Genomic DNA, 19,704 nt, shown 5'->3' with positions numbered 1-19,704 from the left:
CATTGATAAAGGATCATCGTATTGATATTGATATTGTGACTGTGCTGGTCTGATTTATCTACTGACAAGATATGATAGCTTGGCCAATATTTCACTCTGGAGTCCAAATGTCATTAAAAAAATGGTCTGGTATGAATTACACTTATGAATGGGGTAAATTTAAAACCTGCTAAAACATTAACCATTAACCATGTGAAGAAATAAATATAGCCAATTAGAGACCTAGCTAATTGTATTGGAAGCCCTTGTGTATCTATGTAGCATTTTACCTATTTTAAAATACTTTCATAGGATTCCACCCTGATGTTCTATGTCAGTGCAATGGTAATCCATAGTCTATTTTTTTACCAGTTACCTGGGAATTTAAGAGGAGGCAGGTTTAGACATTATAGCTTTAAATGTGCTACAATCAGGGTTTTGCTACACGCAGTTTAGGTTAGTTTAATAAATGAATAACTATCTATACAATTTGAAGTAATCACATGTCTGCTAATAAACCAGAAATGCGCTTGTTCTTTACAAAGCCTATGTATTTTAGATATTCAATAAATAGCAAATTTATCCCAAATTTCATAGAATGTATACATTTGGAAAAATTAAAGGTTTGTGATCCCTGGAGCAATATTCAGGACAAACTCAAAATTACGCAAAGTATCACATTTAAACCTAAAATTGTTTATGTTTCTTTATTTCAAGCAATTGTATTTTCCACCCGCGGTTATCATTACAAAGCATGCTCCTACTGGCTGAATTTGTATCCAATTTGTAAAATCAGGATAGTAAATAGTCAGATGTAACTTGATATCTGGAGAATGATAAGTGTAGAAGCTTTTAATAATAGTAGTCATGGTTACAGACATTGTCTGGATGTGGGAAATGGAGCGTTCTAAAATGACAGAAATAAAATCCTAAAAAGATACTTGTCTTTCTTACTATCAAATCAATAAATGTTCTGGTCTCTCTTTATTCTTTAGCCAAGTTAGTGGGGAACTAAAAATAGCCAAAAACAGGAAGGGGACCAGCTATGGTCATTTAATCGTGATGTTCACTGGCTGGAAACCTAGAACAATACATGATATGGCAGGCTACTATTGTAGCTTGAAATAATGCCTGTAGAATGTGAATTATGGTCCGAGTAAGTTTAATTAACAGGACGTCCGCAAATAGTTTACAACAACACTATAATGGTGCATGCACATTGGAAAATGTGGGAACGCTCTCCTTAGAATTTATACAGGTTGTCCTGGATTGAATGAATGACTCTTCAGACATACCTGAAACAGATTCCTCTGTGCATTAAAAATAATCATTAAAATGAATGTGCATTCAGAAGATAGATTTAATAGCAAGATGTAGAGCGCTAAGTGAAACCCAATGACGAGGAGACTACAGAAATCATACTGTATATGGTTATATGTTCACTTGCGTACAAAAAAGATATATTAAGACTTTTTTGATTTTGAAAATTTCACATTAATATTTCCAATTCCCTTTAAATTGTTCCTCAGTTTGGCATGATTTGTGCATCTTTAAATGTGTGGATTGAGGTTATTTATATGAATGTCTTAATTTCTTTCCCCCTCCCTTCTAGATTCTCTGCAGTCATGTTTGCCATCGACCCAGTTTCGGTACTCCTGTCTGTTGTTCTAGTCCTATTACTGATTAATATTTACAGTGACTGGAAGAGATCTTTATACAAGAAGTTTCCTCCTGGACCGAAAAAGTTTCCTCTGATTGGCAATATGCACATTCTGCTCACCAGTAAACTAAGGCCACATCAAACTTTTCAAAAGGTAATTAAAACAAAAAAACTAACAAAAAAAAGCACACCACCACGAAAAGAGGGAGAAAATCAAAGCTATGGGTAAGATTATCAGCAGCAAACCCACATAAAACTAGAAGAAGATGAGGCTAATGCTAGATTGGCATCAGGAGAGTAATACAGTCTGCACTGGTTTGTCCAATGCATTGAACTGGCTAGAACTGTCTTATCTGGTATTTTAAAGAAATTAACACAAAGTGTAATTATCCCATAATACTTTTTTTTAAAAAATAATATATAGTGAATATGTAACCAGAGTACGCACCTGAACATTTCTGCTACAATTTTTTTTTTAATTGTTTTAAATCCCCTATAAAGGAAGTACCTATTGATTTATCAACACAAATCTTTGCCAACTAAATTCCTATCTAGAAGTCAGATTATAGAGCAGCTGTTGTTGCACCATTTGATTTTTAATCTGTAACCAGTCATCAATCCTCTAATAGAATGATAGGAAATCGGTAACCAAAGTCAGCTGCAGGCGCCTTGTTCTTTATGATGTGAAAAAGGTTCACATATTGCTTACACCTTGCTTATAATTTTGGGATGGAATGACTTGTGTACAGTGAGGGATGCATGGATTTTTTTTGACTGCAGAGACAAGCTAAAAATCACCCTTGCTTACCCTTAATAGCAATTTCATAGCTGCGTCAGTACAGTAACATTCATATGACAACCTTTGTAAGTGAGTTACTGACTAACTAAAGCCGACAATGAATTCAACATGCTTACTATATGCAGAAACATTAGACAATTATTTAGTATGAGAACTGTCAATCATTTGCTGTTCAATTACTGAAAATAAATAGAACTGCATACTACATTCACCTATTTTAAATAAATTTTGCAGCTGTCAAAGAAATATGGACCAATATTCAGCATGCAGATGGGATTTAAAAAAGTTGTTGTACTGTGTGGCTATGACGTGGTAAAAGATGCCCTTGTAAACCATGGTGACGTGTTTTCAGAGAGACCCATCATACCAGCGATTGAGGAAACCACAAAAGGACGAGGTGAATTGGTGAATTGTGGTTAGAAACAAAATATATAATGGTATAATCCACCCAAAAAATGCAGGTAATGGACAGCTAGTGTGTTCATATATCCTGATGCCTTGTACAAGCATCTATAACATTAAAAAAATATTAGTACTCTCAGTCCATGCGCAACATGATCATATTATAAGTGATTTTAAAGGTTAAGTTGGCACTCATATAACTTAAAATATAGATTGTAATCTATCACTTGCACATCTCAAGTTGGACTTGGGATAGCTGTGGAAACATGATTTGAGTTTCTATGCGAAGAAAGACCCATCAGTTTCCTGCTTGACATGCATATGAGAACAACTAGGAATTTTATTGTAGATGGACAGGAAAAATGTATAAACAAACTAAGATAAAGCTGCAATATGAAAAATGAGGAATGTGTCTGAAAACACTCTAAATAGCTAGGGAGGCTGTATTAGACGTACTTATGTATAATGATAAAATGCAGAGTTATCATTTGAATATTTTGTAAGTTTCTAAGGATCCTTTTTATCCAGTTTTTCTACAACTTCTCTTCTCAAAATTTCACCGAACATGCAATACAAGGCGCACATCTCTAACAGGAATAATGTTTGAAAAGACCTGCGAGATTTAGACCGAAATTCCAATTAAAAGTGGTAAGCATTTTTTAATTGTCTTCCTCAAATATTTTAATAATCATGGTTGTTTGTCTGTGTATTTAGGTATAATCTTTGCTCATGGTGAAAACTGGAAAGTGATGAGAAGATTTACCCTGTCGGCTCTGAGAGATTTTGGTGTTGGAAAGAAAATAATTGAAAACACAATTATTGAAGAATGTGACGCATTGGTGGACGTCTTTAAATCCTACAATGGTTAGTTATGTGTTCATTCTATTTAAATTGCAGCAAATAGTTTAAAATATGACTTTATAACAAATAAAGAAATTTGAAATAAAACTATCACATTGGAACATATATTTATTGAGAATAATTTCATTTCCTTGGCTTACTAGAAGTGCATTTACATCGGAGTACTGGTGGTTGTGTATTTGTTTCTTAACCCCCCTCCTTGCAAGGCTCCATGAGTTGAGAACCTAGTTTTTTTTAAATATTTTTTTCAGTGATAATTTTCATAGACTTTTACGTTTGCACATGGTTTTTCTGTAAAAAAAAATCTTAAACTGCACAGTTTTATTGTAATGTGTTTTCATAAAATTTTAATATGGTTCTATCACACATTTTCCTTCTGATGTCTCATTTGTTTGGGAGGTGTATGGGGTTCCATCAGGAGGGCTGATTTTGCTCAAATACAATGCATATACAGTTAGTATAGTATGTATATGTACCTTTTAAATATAAGGCAATTAAATGCCACTTGCATGATCTAGAAATCAGTCCAATGCCGTATTAAAGTGAATTAATGTACGGCATTTCAGAAGTAGTTTTGCATGTATCTGTGAATTTATACGTAATGAAAGCAGAATTAATATCTTTTTCCCAATGTTTATATTAAATATTCTCTGAATTAAGGCCAAAACCATGATGCTGGCAAATCATCATGGAAGTTGTAGGTCTGCAACATCTGGTGAAGCCTCTTCTTGGCCACCTTGGGTTATACAATTAATACCCATAGCCATAGTATTCAAATACCCTTGTAGGGGACAATTTAATATACCTTTCCAAAAGTAATGAACTTGTAATATTACTCACCATACAATGTGCTTCAAATGTCTCCAAAACATTACTAATGTACATTTATTTTCCATCCAAGGCCAGCCATTTGAAGACACATCCTTGATGCATGCTGCTGTAGCCAATGTCATTGTGTCCATTCTACATGGCCACCGCTTTGACTACAACGATCCCACATTTGAAAAGCTCATTTGGATGGTTAATGCAAATATAAGGTTTTTTGCAAGTCCCATGGTTGTGGTAAGAAATATATATGTATATATAATTATGCATCAGTGGTGTAGTCTCACTACATTCAATCCAGGACAACCTGTATAAATTCTAAGGAGAGCGTTCCCACATTTTCCAATGTGCATGCACCATTATAGTGTTGTTGTAAACTATTTGCGGACGTCCTGATAATTAAACTTACTCGGACCATAATTCACATTCTACAGGCATTATTTCAAGCTACAATAGTAGCCTGCAATATCATGTATTGTTCAAAAAGCTCAGTAACTGCACTTCCTGTATATAGGTTATAAACACACGTGGCGAAAGTAACCTCGCCACTGGTTTTTGGAGGGGCCTGTTTGCCAGCCTCTTGCTTAAAGACTATGGGCTAAGTCAACGACTGTAAAGACCCATATTTTATTTCCCCTGGTTCCCCTAGTTTGGCACTTTCCATAGAAACGAACGCTAGCTCTCTGTTTTCGCTCAGTCCCCCAGCGGCACTTAGCCGTGGTTCTATGGAACCGTTTTGGGCATGGGACCATTCGTGCGGTCGGTAAAAAATGTCCAGGAAATTCCTGAACCCCTGAACTGATCTGGGTGATTTTTGGATATGTTGGTCACCCACATCAGGGCTACCAGTGGGAATATTATGTGTTTTTGGGGTACTTTTGGGGTTTTGCTAAATATGTGTTTTTTCTGCCTGGAGATAATTGCATAAAATGCCAGTGTGGCTTCCATTAAACCAGTCCACTTCACCCTCAACACGCAGCCTCGTCTTGTGATTGTAGGGAACAGCTATACTACTATAACCACTAGGCCTTCCCACTGAGAGCTGGATTCAGGAGTTTGGTCCAGGGTGGGAAGGGACGGTGTGACATCAGCCAATCTGTGGCAGCTGGGGGTGGGGGGCTACGGTGCTTATGGTCCTCAGCGTCAGTTAGGAAGCATCGATTGGCGGAGGCACCCAGTCGGGGTGCCAGGTGCTACGTCATAACACCTATTCGTTGTTTTACATTGTGGGATAATTTTACAAATCTGTGTTCTTATGCATATATTCCATGCTACAGTATACAATATAATGCAAGCAAATATTAATTTTCCTCCCTCCCACCTGCAATAATCCTCTGAAAAGGTGAATTAAAATAAATGTCACCAATACATATGTCAATACCTAGGGCTGAATATCACGTCTGGCACTAAGGACCTTTTATAGTCAAAATTACTTACCACTGATTCATTCTATTACATGAGACTTGGCAAAGTGGAATAAGCCCTAATTCTCCTGGATGGGACTAATTCATATCTTAAAGATGAATGCCCTGCCTCGTCTCCTGTGCATATATCAGACTCTCCCCATCTAAGTACTTTCCTCCTTCTTCGCATCCTTGAAAAGAATGTTTCTGGACTATATATGGTTCAATAAGAAGCCCAGATTAGCATTTTCAAATCTAACTAGACCAAAATGTAAAGGGGATTAGGGATGCCAGACCCTTTCAAATATTATTTAGCTACCCAACTCACCCGAATATAGTACAAAACACTGGAAGGACATGGAGCAATCCTGGGTTGACTCAACCCTAGCCACACTACCTTGGCAGACTACCCCTATCTACTCGCTGTGTCCTCGACAACACCCCACGATCACCCCCCTGCTCCATCTATGTAGGAAATTTGCTAAGGGATACCTACTCACTAGTCAATGCTCGCCACTAACCCCAATATAATTTAACCCAATTTTACTTTTAAGTTTTACTCGGGAACACCTGCATACCATTTTGCGGGGAGGGGAGAGGAACTTTTTCCCATATATGATGGGATTGCCCTGTCATCCAGTGGTATTGGAAGGAGGTCCTTCCACTTATCGCCCAGGTCACCAAGATCCCTTAACCTAGTACATTTACTGAAAGCTGCCTACATCTTTCCCCCAAACTCAAAGAAATATACAAATTCTATTGAATACTGTTTACTAAATGCAGCTAAAGCCTTAGTGCCCTAGGGCGGGGGTTAGTATAACTACCAAAAATAGCCAAAAGCTATACATCTTGGGTTTTAAATCATTAAACACTTTCACAAATAGTTATATTCAAGGGAACATCAAAATGCAGAAATATCCTTCTGAAGTTTTTAGTTTCTATTTTGAATAAAAAATAAAAATAAAAATAAATTCTCTATATTTTTTTTTCCATCAGTTATACAATGCCTTTCCCTCTTTAATGCGCTGGATACGTGGAAGTCACCAGACAGCTTTCCAAAAAAGTAAAGATTTAAGAGACTTTCTTGGAGAGACATTCGTAGTCGACAAGGACCACGCAGATATAAATGACCAGAGGAATCTTATTGATGCATTCGTTTTCAAGCAGCATCAGGTACTGATCTAAAACCACCAATATATTGATAGTTATCTGTCATGGGTTATAGTTCCTGGCCAACGTGTGTATGTTACATATATCTATACAACATACATTTCTGAAAATCGTTGTACTATGTTAGAAAAAGAGGTTGTTGCCTAAAGAACATGCTAAAAGCAGAAATAAATTGCTCTATAAAAAACATCAAAACATATTGTGTTTTTTTTATTTCAGGAGAAAGACAACTCAGGCTTGTTTTTCAAGAATGAAAATTTAATAGAGATTTTGAGTAATCTGTTAACTGCTGGAATGGAGACAACTGCCACAACTCTTCTATGGAGCATTGTTCTAATGATGACACATCCAGAGATCCAAAGTAAGAAACATGTTTACATGCTCACTTCTGTAGACCAGAATGTAAGCTTGTTTGTGCACCATCTGTTTCTGTGCATCCAACTTATCAAAGTAAACCGCAAAACTAACCGTGCCAAGTTTTAGTATGCTCATTCAATTTTCTTGGTACACCCCAAAAATTACCTAGTTTGCTCTATTGGCATTTCTGATATCACCCATTGACATAAGATTCGGTACACTCTAAGAAAAGATATCTGTACATTGAACGCATTTAAGACTCCTTTGGTAACCGCTTCGTGGCTGCTCTCTCAATACATGTACGAATAGCAGTGATAGGCAACCTTGGGTACTTTATATGTTGTAGACTACATCTCCCTTGATGCTTTGTCATTATTATGCTTTGTCAGAGTATAGCTTCCCATCATCATGAAACTTTACAAGCCCCCATTGATGACCATATTATATCAAAATGATCCATCATATCAAACATTAAAAAAAGCACAGTAAGTAGAATGACAAGTAGAGATCAAACCCAGACATGATGGTTACAACACCATCCATGGCCTTGATTTAAGATAATTTTATTTTAAAGTTTATATTAAAAAATGTAAACCAAATATTACAAAGTAAAAAAAAAAGAAATCATAGTTGCATAAGTTTAATTGAATACGATTAAATAGAGGCTAGATATCCAAGCAATTAGACATTGTAGTTATGAAGATCTGAGTTTACGTTGTCGTATACAGTAAAGATAATGGAAAAACTGTTTTATGTCATGTTCACATTTTGAGTTTGCATTTTCGGGATAACTGAAGTTTTTTTTTTTTTTTTTTGAATGACGTAAATTAATATTGTTTTTAACTAATGCAGAAAATGTTCAAAATGAAATCGACAAAGTGATAGGTTCTGCCAAACCTCAAACAGATCACCGAAAGTTAATGCCATACACAGATGCGGTTATTCATGAAATCCAGAGGTTTGGTAATGTTATACCGCTGAACATTCCACATGCAACCACCCGTGATGTCACATTTAGGGGATATTTTATTCCTAAGGTTAGTAATTTGGCATACTATATCCATTTAGTTATGCTATTCAATTTGCTTGCATTTGTATTGTTTAACTGATGTATAGCTTTTCTTTAAAAAGTAAAGTTATGTAACTTAATTTTTTTTGTGGTAATGATGTTAAAAGATGTATTCTCTACATCACACTAATGTATAACAAAGTAGGGTTCTTTCCTTATGTGTGCCTAATATTCTATATGCTTAATGCTCTAAAAATCATATGCACTGACATTGTATCTATGGAATCTGTCTTTATGCATGCTTTCATTTATTCTTTTTATTTTTTATGTATGCTCTCCATTAAATTGTTTGAAATAGGAAAATAAAAATATAGTTCAGCAAAGACTGCAAGCTAAAGAGACAGAGTTAGAAGGAAAAGAGATTTCCACTGAAAGTGTGGGCTATAAGAAATATAACCTGTAAAAAAAAGGTGATAGGTTTCCAGGAATGATCATTAGAAAATATGGAACAGGCTTAAAAATTCATAATAGCGTAATAATAATTAAAAAAAAGGATTTAATTATAATTGTATTTATTTATAGGGGACCCACATTATTCCACTTCTGTCATCTGTGCTGCAAGATGAGGCTTATTTTGAGAAACCAAATGAATTTTATCCTAAGCACTTTCTGGATTCTCAAGGGAGGTTTTTGAAGAACGAAGCATTCATGCCCTTTTCAGCTGGTACGTTCATTCAGAATCAAGTTGGCAATTTTTTAAAATTTTATTTTCTAAACAGAGTGTAACTTTTTATGCATACTTACAACAGAAGTAAGAAAGGATTGCTGTGGATATATACAGTTCAATTTATTCAGTAATGTCTCACTAAACATAGAGGTGCCAAGTAGCTAGATAAATGTTCACACCAGGATGTACTGTACTACTTATTCAGCATTATTAACCCAACAGACACTCATTATTATTATTAAAGGGACACTATAGTCACCTGAACAACTTTAGCTTAATGAAGCAGTGTTGGTGTATAGAACATGCCCCTGCAGCCTCACTGCTCAATCCTCTGCCATTTAGGAGTTAAATCCCTTTGTTTATGAACCCTAGTCACACCTCCCTGCATGTGACTTGCACAGCCTTCCATAAACACTTCCTGTAAAGAGAGCCCTATTTAGGCTTTCTTTATTGCAAGTTCTGTTTAATTAAGATTTTCTTATCCCCTGCTATGTTAATAGCTTGCTAGACCCTGCAAGAGCCTCCTGTATGTGATTAAAGTTCAATTTAGAGATTGAGATACAATTATTTAAGGTAAATTACATCTGTTTGAAAGTGAAACCAGTTTTTTTTTTCCATGCAGGCTCTGTCAATCATAGCCAGGGGAGGTGTGGCTAGGGCTGCATAAACAGAAACAACTTGATTTAACTCCTAAATGACAGTGAATTGAGTAGTGAAATTGCAGGGGAATGATCTATACACTACACTACACTAAAACTGCTTTATTTAGCTAAAGTAATTTAGGTGACTATAATGTTCCTTTAACTCAACAGGTTAAAGCAACCTACATGTATGGAAAATTGACTAAGCTCTGCCTAGTTAAACATGCTTTTGTGTCAGAGCTTTCCCTTTTCTACAGGGAATCTCTCTCTTATTTTAGGCCCACAGAATGCCAAGTGTCTATTTCCATAAACAAATTTACTGCAGATTTACTACTGCCATTCTTATTTTCCTTAGGTCGCAGAAGCTGTGTCGGTGAGAATTTGGCAAAAATTGAGTTGTTCTTGTTCTTCACAAGGCTACTGCAGAACTTCACATTTCAGCTTCCACCTTATGCTACAATTGAGCTCATTCCAAAGACTAGGACTAGTGTGAGTCCTTTAATGACTGAAATGTGTGCTTTACCTCGTAAATCCTGATCATCATGAGGAACAATTCTAATTTAAATACAAAAAGGGACATTTTGTAAGATCATTTTGTATAAAGTTTATATTTATTGCACAATGGCCATATGTAATATAAATTTAGTGTCATGAGTTTATTTATATATTATACTCTTATTAAAATTATTTTTAATATGTATTGACATTTTAATCGTGTGTATCTTATGATGACTGCATGGTTTTATATTTCCTTATGTACAATATTTCATTGAATATAATATTTCTGAAGCTTTCATAAAGGTTGATCTTATAATGACCAACTATGGGGACTGTAAATATTTAGGCCATAAAATCCAGACTTGAAAAAATAGAATAGAAGTCTGCTACCATTTTAACTTAACATTTTGAAGTGCTCCTATCACAACTGCAACTACTAATGCCTTCACTGTCCACATCCTTTGTAGCCAGGGGCGAACTGACCGGTCGGGCACTTCGGACATGGTCCGAGGGTCCGGCTGGGAGGGGGGCCCTGCGGCAAGGCTGGTGTGGCCCACTGGAAAATTTCTGTGGCATCTGGGGGCTGCGCAAGTAGGTGCCACCGGGTGGCCGGTCTGGTGGCACACTCTGAGGGGGCTGGGCGGCCGCATTCCACGCCGGGTGGCAGCCTCGCCGGTCCGGCGTCACTCCTGTCTCTAATGCTGAAGACTGAAGGAGGGAGGAGCATGTCTCTGTATCATACTCCTTTGCAGTTTCCACGATTCCCAGCATAGTATGCACAGTACACTGTGCTGGGAATTGTGGGAACCGCAAGGGAGCTTTATAGAGAGACATGCTCCTCCCTCCTTCAGTCTTCAGCATTAGAAACAGGAGTGCCGCCGGACCGGCGAGGCTGCCACCCTAGTGGCGGATCGGGGGGGGGGGGGGACACAACGGGGCAATCTCCCTTGCTGGCTAATGCAGGGCTCGCATTGTCCAAGTGCCAGCCCTGCAATGTTCCTTCACGGACTGGAGGGGAGATCAGAACTGTGCTGGCAGCCGGCAGGGAGTGAGAGAGGAGTCAGCCTGTTGCTCCTCTGGGTCTTACTCTTGCGAGCACGGAGCGTTGCTGTGGTTACCATGGCAACGCTCCAAATCTCACAAGAGTGAACTCTAGCCCTGGAGCTAAGGGATCGAAATAAGTCCCTCCTCCTCCCTCAGTAAAGGTAAGAAGGGAGGGGGGACATAAATATATTTATTTAAATTGATATAAAAAAACCTACCCCCCATACTCACACTGCCCCCCCCACACACACACTGCCCCACACACACTGCCCCCACACACAAAGCCCCACAAACACTTACACCCATGCATACACTGCCCCACACACACAATGCCCCACAAACACTGCCACCCATACATACACTGCCCCACACACACACTGCTTCCATACACATATTGCCCCCCCACACACACACACTGCCACCCATACATACAGTGCCCCCCAGACACACTCAGCCCCACAAACACTGCCCCACAAATACTGCCACCCATACATACACTAAACCCCAAACACTGCCACCCATTCATACACTGCCCCCACACACACTGCCACCCATACATACACTGCTCACATACACATACTGCCCCCCCCCCACACACACAGTTCCCCCATACACATTCACACACTGCCACACACTGCCCCATACACATTTACACACATTGCCTCACACACACATACACTACTGCCCACCCACCCACACAGACCCCCATACTAACATTTCCACACACACACACAGCCCCCCACACACACTGCACCCCTCACACATTGCACCACTGCTCCTATACCCTACTACAGCCCCATATCCCAGCAAACCCCAGGTAAGTTGTCCAACTGTTTGACTACTTACTCTGGGAGGGGGTCCCGGCCCTCTTGGCACCATAACCACTACACAGCAGTAGTGGTTATTGTGCATGGATTATTTCTTTAAATAATCTACAAGTGCCCCAGTAGACAGCCAGCCCACAGACTGGCCAGCCAGCCAGCCCACAGGCCAGCCAGCCCACATGCCTACAGCAAGCCATGGGCTTACAGCCAGCAAGCCCAGAGCCTGCCAGTCATAGCCAGCAATCCACAGCCTGCCGGCAGTAGTCAGCAAACCTACAGCCTGCCAGCAAGCCACAGCCTGCCAGCCACAGCCTTCCAGCAAGACCACAGACTGCCAGCCAGCAACAGTAATTAAGGTAAGAGGAGCCAACTTGGCCTAGGTATCAGCGAGCTATGTTGTGTTGCTATATTGTGAATAGGAACCAGAGTGTTGGAGAGACCCGCCTCCAGGCCCCTTTAGCCCTCAATTGTAGTCTCTACTGGGGCCACGAGGGGATTATTGCACTTTTGTTCCTTGTGTCTAAAGATTGTGTAGGGTGTGGTTGGAGGCGGGGCATGGAGGCGGGACAAGGGTGGGGCTTGCGCATGGGTGGGGCCTGTAAGGGGGCCTTGATTTATTTTGCCCGGGGGCCCTGAGGGTTCTCAGTCCGCCCGTGTTTGTAGCTCTTCTTTCAGTCCTTGGTATTTGTCCATCTTCAAAAACCACACAAACTCTTGTCTCAAAGCTGTCCGAACAAATACTCTAGACATGATTGAAATTGCCTTTGAGGAAATATCTATGAAATCTCTAGGAAAGCATGAAAAAGAAAAAAAATCAATGTCCATTGATTCACCTACAATCCATTGTATTCCAACTCCTCCTTGTAAAACTACCCATTAATTAATAGAAATGATCATTTCCCACCCCTATCTTAGTGTTTCACTACGAGGGTCAAAAGTCTTCAGGCCAGTATGGGTATCCCTACCTATAATAGATTTAATGCATTTAATGCACAACACAGGGATGAGGATTTTTGGCACAGCCACATGAGGGGCCGATTCAAGGACAACCCATTGAATTAGGAAACCCCAGGGAAAAGGAGAAGGAGTTTGGAAGAAGGGGGAATAGAGGAGGAATACATTTACAAAAAAGGGAAAAAAGACAGGCTGTAAAAAGTAAAGGTATTTTTAACCTATCTGATAAAGTACTTACTAATCCACTAGAAAAAAATATTGGAAAAAGGTTTAAAGTTCGCGGCTACGAAACCTTATTTAGTGTATATGTGGATCTTAATAAATCCAAAAGAAAAATGTGTCTTAAATTCTTTTAAAAAAATCCAATTGAAAGGTCATTACTTCATGTAGAAAATACTGGTTTTGAACATACAGAACTCATGGAAAACTCGACATTCTACCTTAGATTTAGTATCTCTGAGGAAATGACTACTTTTGAAAAAATTGTCATGAGGGATATTGATAAAATTAAAAAACCACATCAAAGTCAGTATAACCTTAAAGGGACACTCCAGGCACCCAGACCACTTCTGCCCATTGGAGTGGCCTGGGTGCCAACTCCCACTACTCTTAACCCTGCAAGTGTAATAATTATGGCAGTTTATAAAAAAAACTGCAATAATTACCTTGCAGGGTTAACTCCACCTCTAGTGGCTGTCTAACAGACAGCCACTAGAGGGCACTTCCTGGTTCCTAGCACAGGAAACCTGTGCTAGAGCGTCGCTGGACGTCCTCACGCTGTGTGAGGATCTCCAGCGTTGCTCATTTCCCCATAGGAAAGCAATGAAATGCATTTTCAATGCTTTACTATGGGGAGCGCCAATGCATTAGGTCTCCCTGGCCGGTGGGCGGGATCAATCTCGCCCACCCGCCGTTGCAGTCAGAAGGAGGAGCGGCACGGAGGGAGAGGCAGCGATGTGGGACATCGTCGCTGCCTCAAGTAAGTTACTGAAGGGGTTTTCACCCCTTCAGCAACCGGGTATTGGGGGTGGGAGGGAGAGGGAACCTGCAGTGCCAGGAAAACGGATTGTTTTCCTGGCACTGGAGTTTCCCTTTAACTTTGGTGAAAGACAAGCAATTATAGAATTGAGACAAGATGATTCCATAGTGATAAAACCAGTCGACAAGGGTGGGGGAATAGCAGGGCCGGCCTTAGGCATTTAGACGCCCTGTGCGAAAAATCTTCACAGCGCGCCCCCCCCCCCCGTCATCCATGTATGCTGTTATGTTTGTGTTGTCTGTGTATGTAATAGTACGTGTGATGACTGTGTGTGATATGTATGCTATGTGTGATATTTGTAATGGGTATATTAACAGTGTGTGATATGCGTGTATTGGTTGTATGTGACACACACACACACACACAGAGTCAGACGGCCATACACACACAGGAAGACATCCACACACACACAAGCAGACAGTCATACACACACACACAGGCAGACAGTCACACACACACACACACACACAGGCAGACAGTCAGTCATACACACAGACACACACAGACAGTAATACACACAGACACACACAGAGGCAGACAGTAATACACACAGACACACACACAGAGGCAGACAGTCATACACACACACACACGCAGACAGTCATACACACAGACACACACAGGCAGACAGTCAGTCATACACACAGACACACACAGACAGTAATACACACAGACACACACAGAGGCAGACAGTAATACACACAGACACACACACAGAGGCAGACAGTCATATACACACAGACACACACACACACAGACACACAGGCAGATAGTCATACACACAGAGGCAGACAGTCATACACACAGACACACACACAGTGGCAGACAGTAATACACACAGACACAGTGGCAGACAGTCATATACACACACACACACAGTCACACACACACACACACAGGCAGACAGTCATACATACACACACACACACACACAGAGACACACACAGGCAGACAGTCATACACAGGCAGACAGTCATACACACAGACATACAGAGGCAGACAGTCATACACACACACACACACACACATACACACAGACACACAGAGGCAGACAGTCATACACACAGACACACAGAGGCAGACAGTCATACACACAGGCAGAGAGTCACACTCACCTGACAATCACACAGTTACCTGTGGAGTTCATTGTTGAGGCAGTGCAGCTCCTGGTGACTGTTTGGTGGGGAAGCAGGGACTCCTTCCTGCTTCCCCTGCAGCCGTTTTCCGGCGCTTTTAGCTCCGCCCCCGCTGCAAATGTAAAAAAAAAAATTTTTTTTTTTTTTTTTTTTTTTTAAATCGGCTGTGCGGCCGCACAGCGCCCCCTGCTCCATGGCGCCCTGTGCGGCCGCACAGCTCGCACACCCCTAAGGCCGGCCCTGGGGAATAGTGATTTTAAATAGTGATTTTAAATAGTGAGGATTATATACAAGAAGCCCTTAGACTCCTGAGTGACGCCAGCACTTATAAAATTTTAAGACCAAACTAGAGAAATGAAAAATAGAAGGAAAAAGTTGGGAATGCTTAATCAAAATGAATATACATTTTTAAACATTGCACTCCCAAAGATACAGTTTTTTCATCATTTACCGAAGATCCATAAGAATAGAAATAAACCCTCAGGAAGGCTTATTGTCTCTGGAATTGGGTCAATTTCAAGTAAGTTTTCCCAATACATGGACAAGTGCCTTCAACCAATAGTATGCAAATGCCCCAGCTATCTTAAAGATACCTTGAATGTTTTACAAGTGCTGTCAGATCACCAATGGAATGAAAATTGTGTTTTTAGTAACAGCGGATGTCAGCTTGCTGTATACTATTATTTCCCATGAAAGAGGATGCCAAGCTGCTAAATACTTTTTAGAACATTCACAGACATTTTTGGATTTGCAGATAGATTTCTTTAGTCAAAAGGTATTAAATGGATTTTAAGCAACAATTATTTTTGGCTTAGAGAAAATGTTTACTTACAGACATGTGGAACGGCGATGGGCACAAGGTTCGCGCGCAGTTACGCTAATTTATTTATGGCATTAAGGGAACAATAATTAATCTATGAAGACCGTAGATAGGATGCGTACCTCATTGTCTAGCGCCATTACATTGACATTTTTATTTTGCAAGGCGATGATATGACTCAAATCATTTTTAACACATCTTAACAATAATGATTGGGGCATTAAGCTTATGACCAATTTTAGCAAGGTTTCAGTAGAATTTTTAAAATTCAATGTTTATGTTGAAGATGCACGACTGAAAACTTGCACTTTTTTTAAAAAAAGTAGACGCCAACAGCTACTTAGGGGAAAACAGTTTCCACTTTTCCCTGTGGCTGTTGAACACACTTAGTGCACAACTCCTTAGAAAAAAATATAATTGCACAGAAGGTATTACATTTCAAGAACAAGCATATAGAATTATGAATGATTTTAAAGAGAATGGATATAAATAACTGTTGGAGAAAGCTTATGAAGAGGTCACAAAAAAAAAGATAGAAATGATGTAATTAAATATAAGAATGCAACTAATGATATAGAGCCTCTATCACTCAATTTAATATGTGATTTTAACTGTAAGAATAAAGAATTTAAGAAAATCATTTCTAAAGAGTGATGTCGCGAACATGAAATTTTACGTTCGCGAACGGCGAACTTCCGCGTATGTTCGAACGGGCGAACCGGGCGAACCGCCGTAGACTTCAATAGGCAGGTGAATTTTAAAACCCACAGGGACTCTTTCTGGCCACAATAGTGATGGAAAAGTTGTTTCAAGGGGACTAACACCTGGACTGTGGCATGCCGGAGGGGGATCCATGGCAAAACTCCCATGGAAAATTACATAGTTGATGCAGAGTCTGGTTTTAATCCATAAAGGGCATAAATCACCTAACATTCCTAAATTGGTTGGAATAACGTGCTTTAAAACATCAGGTATGATGTTGTTTTGATCAGGTAGTGTAAGGGTTACGCCCGCTTCACAGTGACAGACCAAACTCCCCGTTTAACGCACCGCAAACAACCGCAAACAGTCCATTTGCACAACCGCAAACTCCCCATTTGCACAAGGTTGGATACCAAGCTAGCCATGTCCCGTTCCTTGTCCTCACTGATGTAATTGAAGGTCTCTTCCTCCACCCAGCCAACACCAAGGGTCCCCGAAAGGTGACAACAAGCCCCTGTAATTTCTTTTTTTTTTTAAATGTACACTATTGTTACACCAGATAATGTATAATAAACACAGGTTACTGGCTATGGGGAGGATAATGTATAATAAACACAAGTTACTGGCTATGGGGAGGATAATGTATAGTAAACACAGGTTACTGGCTATGGGGGATACGGTATAATAAACACAGGTTACTGGTTGTGGGGGGATAATGTATAATAAACACCGGTTACTGGCTATGGGGGAGATAATGTATAATAAGCACAGGTTACTGGCTATAGGGGGATAATGTATAATAAACACAGGTTACTGGCTATGGGAGGATAATGTATAATAAACACAGGTTACTGGCTATGGGGGGATGATGTATAATAAACACAGGTTACTGGCTATGGGAGGATAATGTATAATAAACACAGGTTACTGGCTATGGGGGGATAATGTATAATAAACACAGGTTACTAGCTATGGGGAGGATAATGTATAATAAACACAGGTTACTGGCTATTGGGTATAATGTATAATAAACAAAGGTTACTGGCTATGGGGGATAATGTATAATAAACACAGGTTACTGGCTATGGGGGATAATGTATAATAAACACAGGTTACTGGCTATGGGGGGATAATGTATAATAAACACAGGTTACTGGCTATGGGGGATAATGTATAATAAACACAAACACAAAAAAAATACTAAAAAAAGAATGCAGCTTCAGAATTAATCTAAATTGTATGCTGTCTAGGAGGTGGGAGGGTCTGGGAGGGAGGGTCTGCTGCTGATTGGCTGGAATGTGTCTGCTGACTGTGAGGTACAGGGTCAACGTTTACTCAATGATGACGAATAGGGGCAGACCGAACATCGCATATAATCGCCATCCGTGGCGAACGCGAACACGCTATGTTCACCAGGAACTATTCGCCAGCGAACCGTTCGGGACATCACTATTTCTAAATATAGTCCGATTTTAAGTAATGACCCAAAATTCAAATAACAAAGAAAAGGTTGATAAAATAATTTCTACAGCCTCAAGATAAAAATATCAAATATATGAGGTGATAACATGCTATTCAAAAAAAAGTTATTTATTTACCTGTCCCTGTAGACTTTATGTGGGACGTACAACTAGAAGTCTACACATAATAATCCAGGAGCATATACGAAAGGATTACAAAAGGATTTGAGAAACACAGTGTATCCCTACATATTAAGAAAAAACACAACAGTGATCCCAGACACCACCAGTTCTTTACAATTCAGAAAATATTAACAGACTGGAGAGGGGGCAATTTCAATAAGAAAATTGGACAAAAAGAAATGCAAAGGATCTTCAACCTTAACACAATGCAACCACATGGCCTCAATGATGATTTTGAGCTGTGTCATTTTTTGTAAATAACATTTTTATATTTTAATATATGTTTTATTAATTCGATCATATTTTTAATTTCAATTTTTTAAATATTTTTATTGAGTTTTATATTCAATATAAAATTATTTTTATATAGTTCTTAATCACATTGAGATTTGTTGGGCATTTTATCAGTTGGTACTCACTGGCTATTCCCTCTGACTATTCACTTCAATTACACCTAATTGTACTGTATTCACCTGCACTTTATTATACAGTTATGTTTTTTACAGGATCAAGACCATTTACTCTAAGTGCACCTAGTTGTATTGCATTTTAATTATACATATATGAATAGAATATATATTTCCTGGCCATATCCATGGCAGCACAACAATGGGTAGCTCCTCTCCTATCCCTAATTAGACAGGAACTAATTAAAATAAAGGTACAAATACCCCCTCCTTGTGGTGACATTCTGTCATCAAACTAGCATGGTGACCAGTGGTCATGTGATCAAGTTCATGTAGATCTTTCTTACAGGGGGATAAGCTTTACTTTGATATGGTAATTGATATGGTAATTTACAAGTCAGGAAAGAGATAACCACTCCCCCCACTATCCTCATCTCTCTATGTTCCTTCTTGGCTGTGCTGCAGAGCAGATGTGCAGACGCCATGTGCTATCTTGGTGAACCATGTTATACTCTGTTGCTTCCTTTTCTTCCTTGGTGGATGTGATGTTGGACTTGCAGCAGTGAGCCATTACTAGATGTGAAGGCCTAACCGTGGATGAGATCAAACATGTGGGGAAGGGGATTACTATATAGATAGATAGATTTAAAAGGGTTGTTGCTCCGTGGGTCTGGGCTGTGTGTTTGTGATACATTTATAGTATTGTGTTGTTGCCTTCTAAATAAATACCTTTTAATGTAGACGAACCTTGTGTAATATTTATATTAATTCGGTGATACACCACACTCCTACCTCCTCCTCCCT

General features: G+C 39.3%; 1 protein-coding gene across 1 annotated transcript in view; it reads left to right on the top strand.

The window, feature by feature from the left end:
- The first annotated feature begins 1,106 nt into the window (after window positions 1-1,106).
- LOC134586126 (cytochrome P450 2K1-like) overlaps window positions 1,107-19,704 on the top strand; it is a 205,994-nt gene continuing 187,396 nt past the window's right edge. The window contains exons 1-5 of the mRNA XM_063441636.1: window positions 1,107-1,135; window positions 1,592-1,793; window positions 2,673-2,835; window positions 3,555-3,704; window positions 4,603-4,763. Of these exons, the coding sequence (XP_063297706.1) occupies window positions 1,107-1,135; window positions 1,592-1,793; window positions 2,673-2,835; window positions 3,555-3,704; window positions 4,603-4,763 (705 nt within the window). The remainder of the gene's footprint in view (window positions 1,136-1,591; window positions 1,794-2,672; window positions 2,836-3,554; window positions 3,705-4,602; window positions 4,764-19,704) is intronic.

Source organism: Pelobates fuscus, chromosome 2 (genome assembly GCF_036172605.1).
Source record: "Pelobates fuscus isolate aPelFus1 chromosome 2, aPelFus1.pri, whole genome shotgun sequence".
NCBI lineage: Eukaryota > Metazoa > Chordata > Amphibia > Anura > Pelobatidae > Pelobates > Pelobates fuscus.
This window is presented reverse-complemented; position numbering and strand designations above follow the sequence as displayed.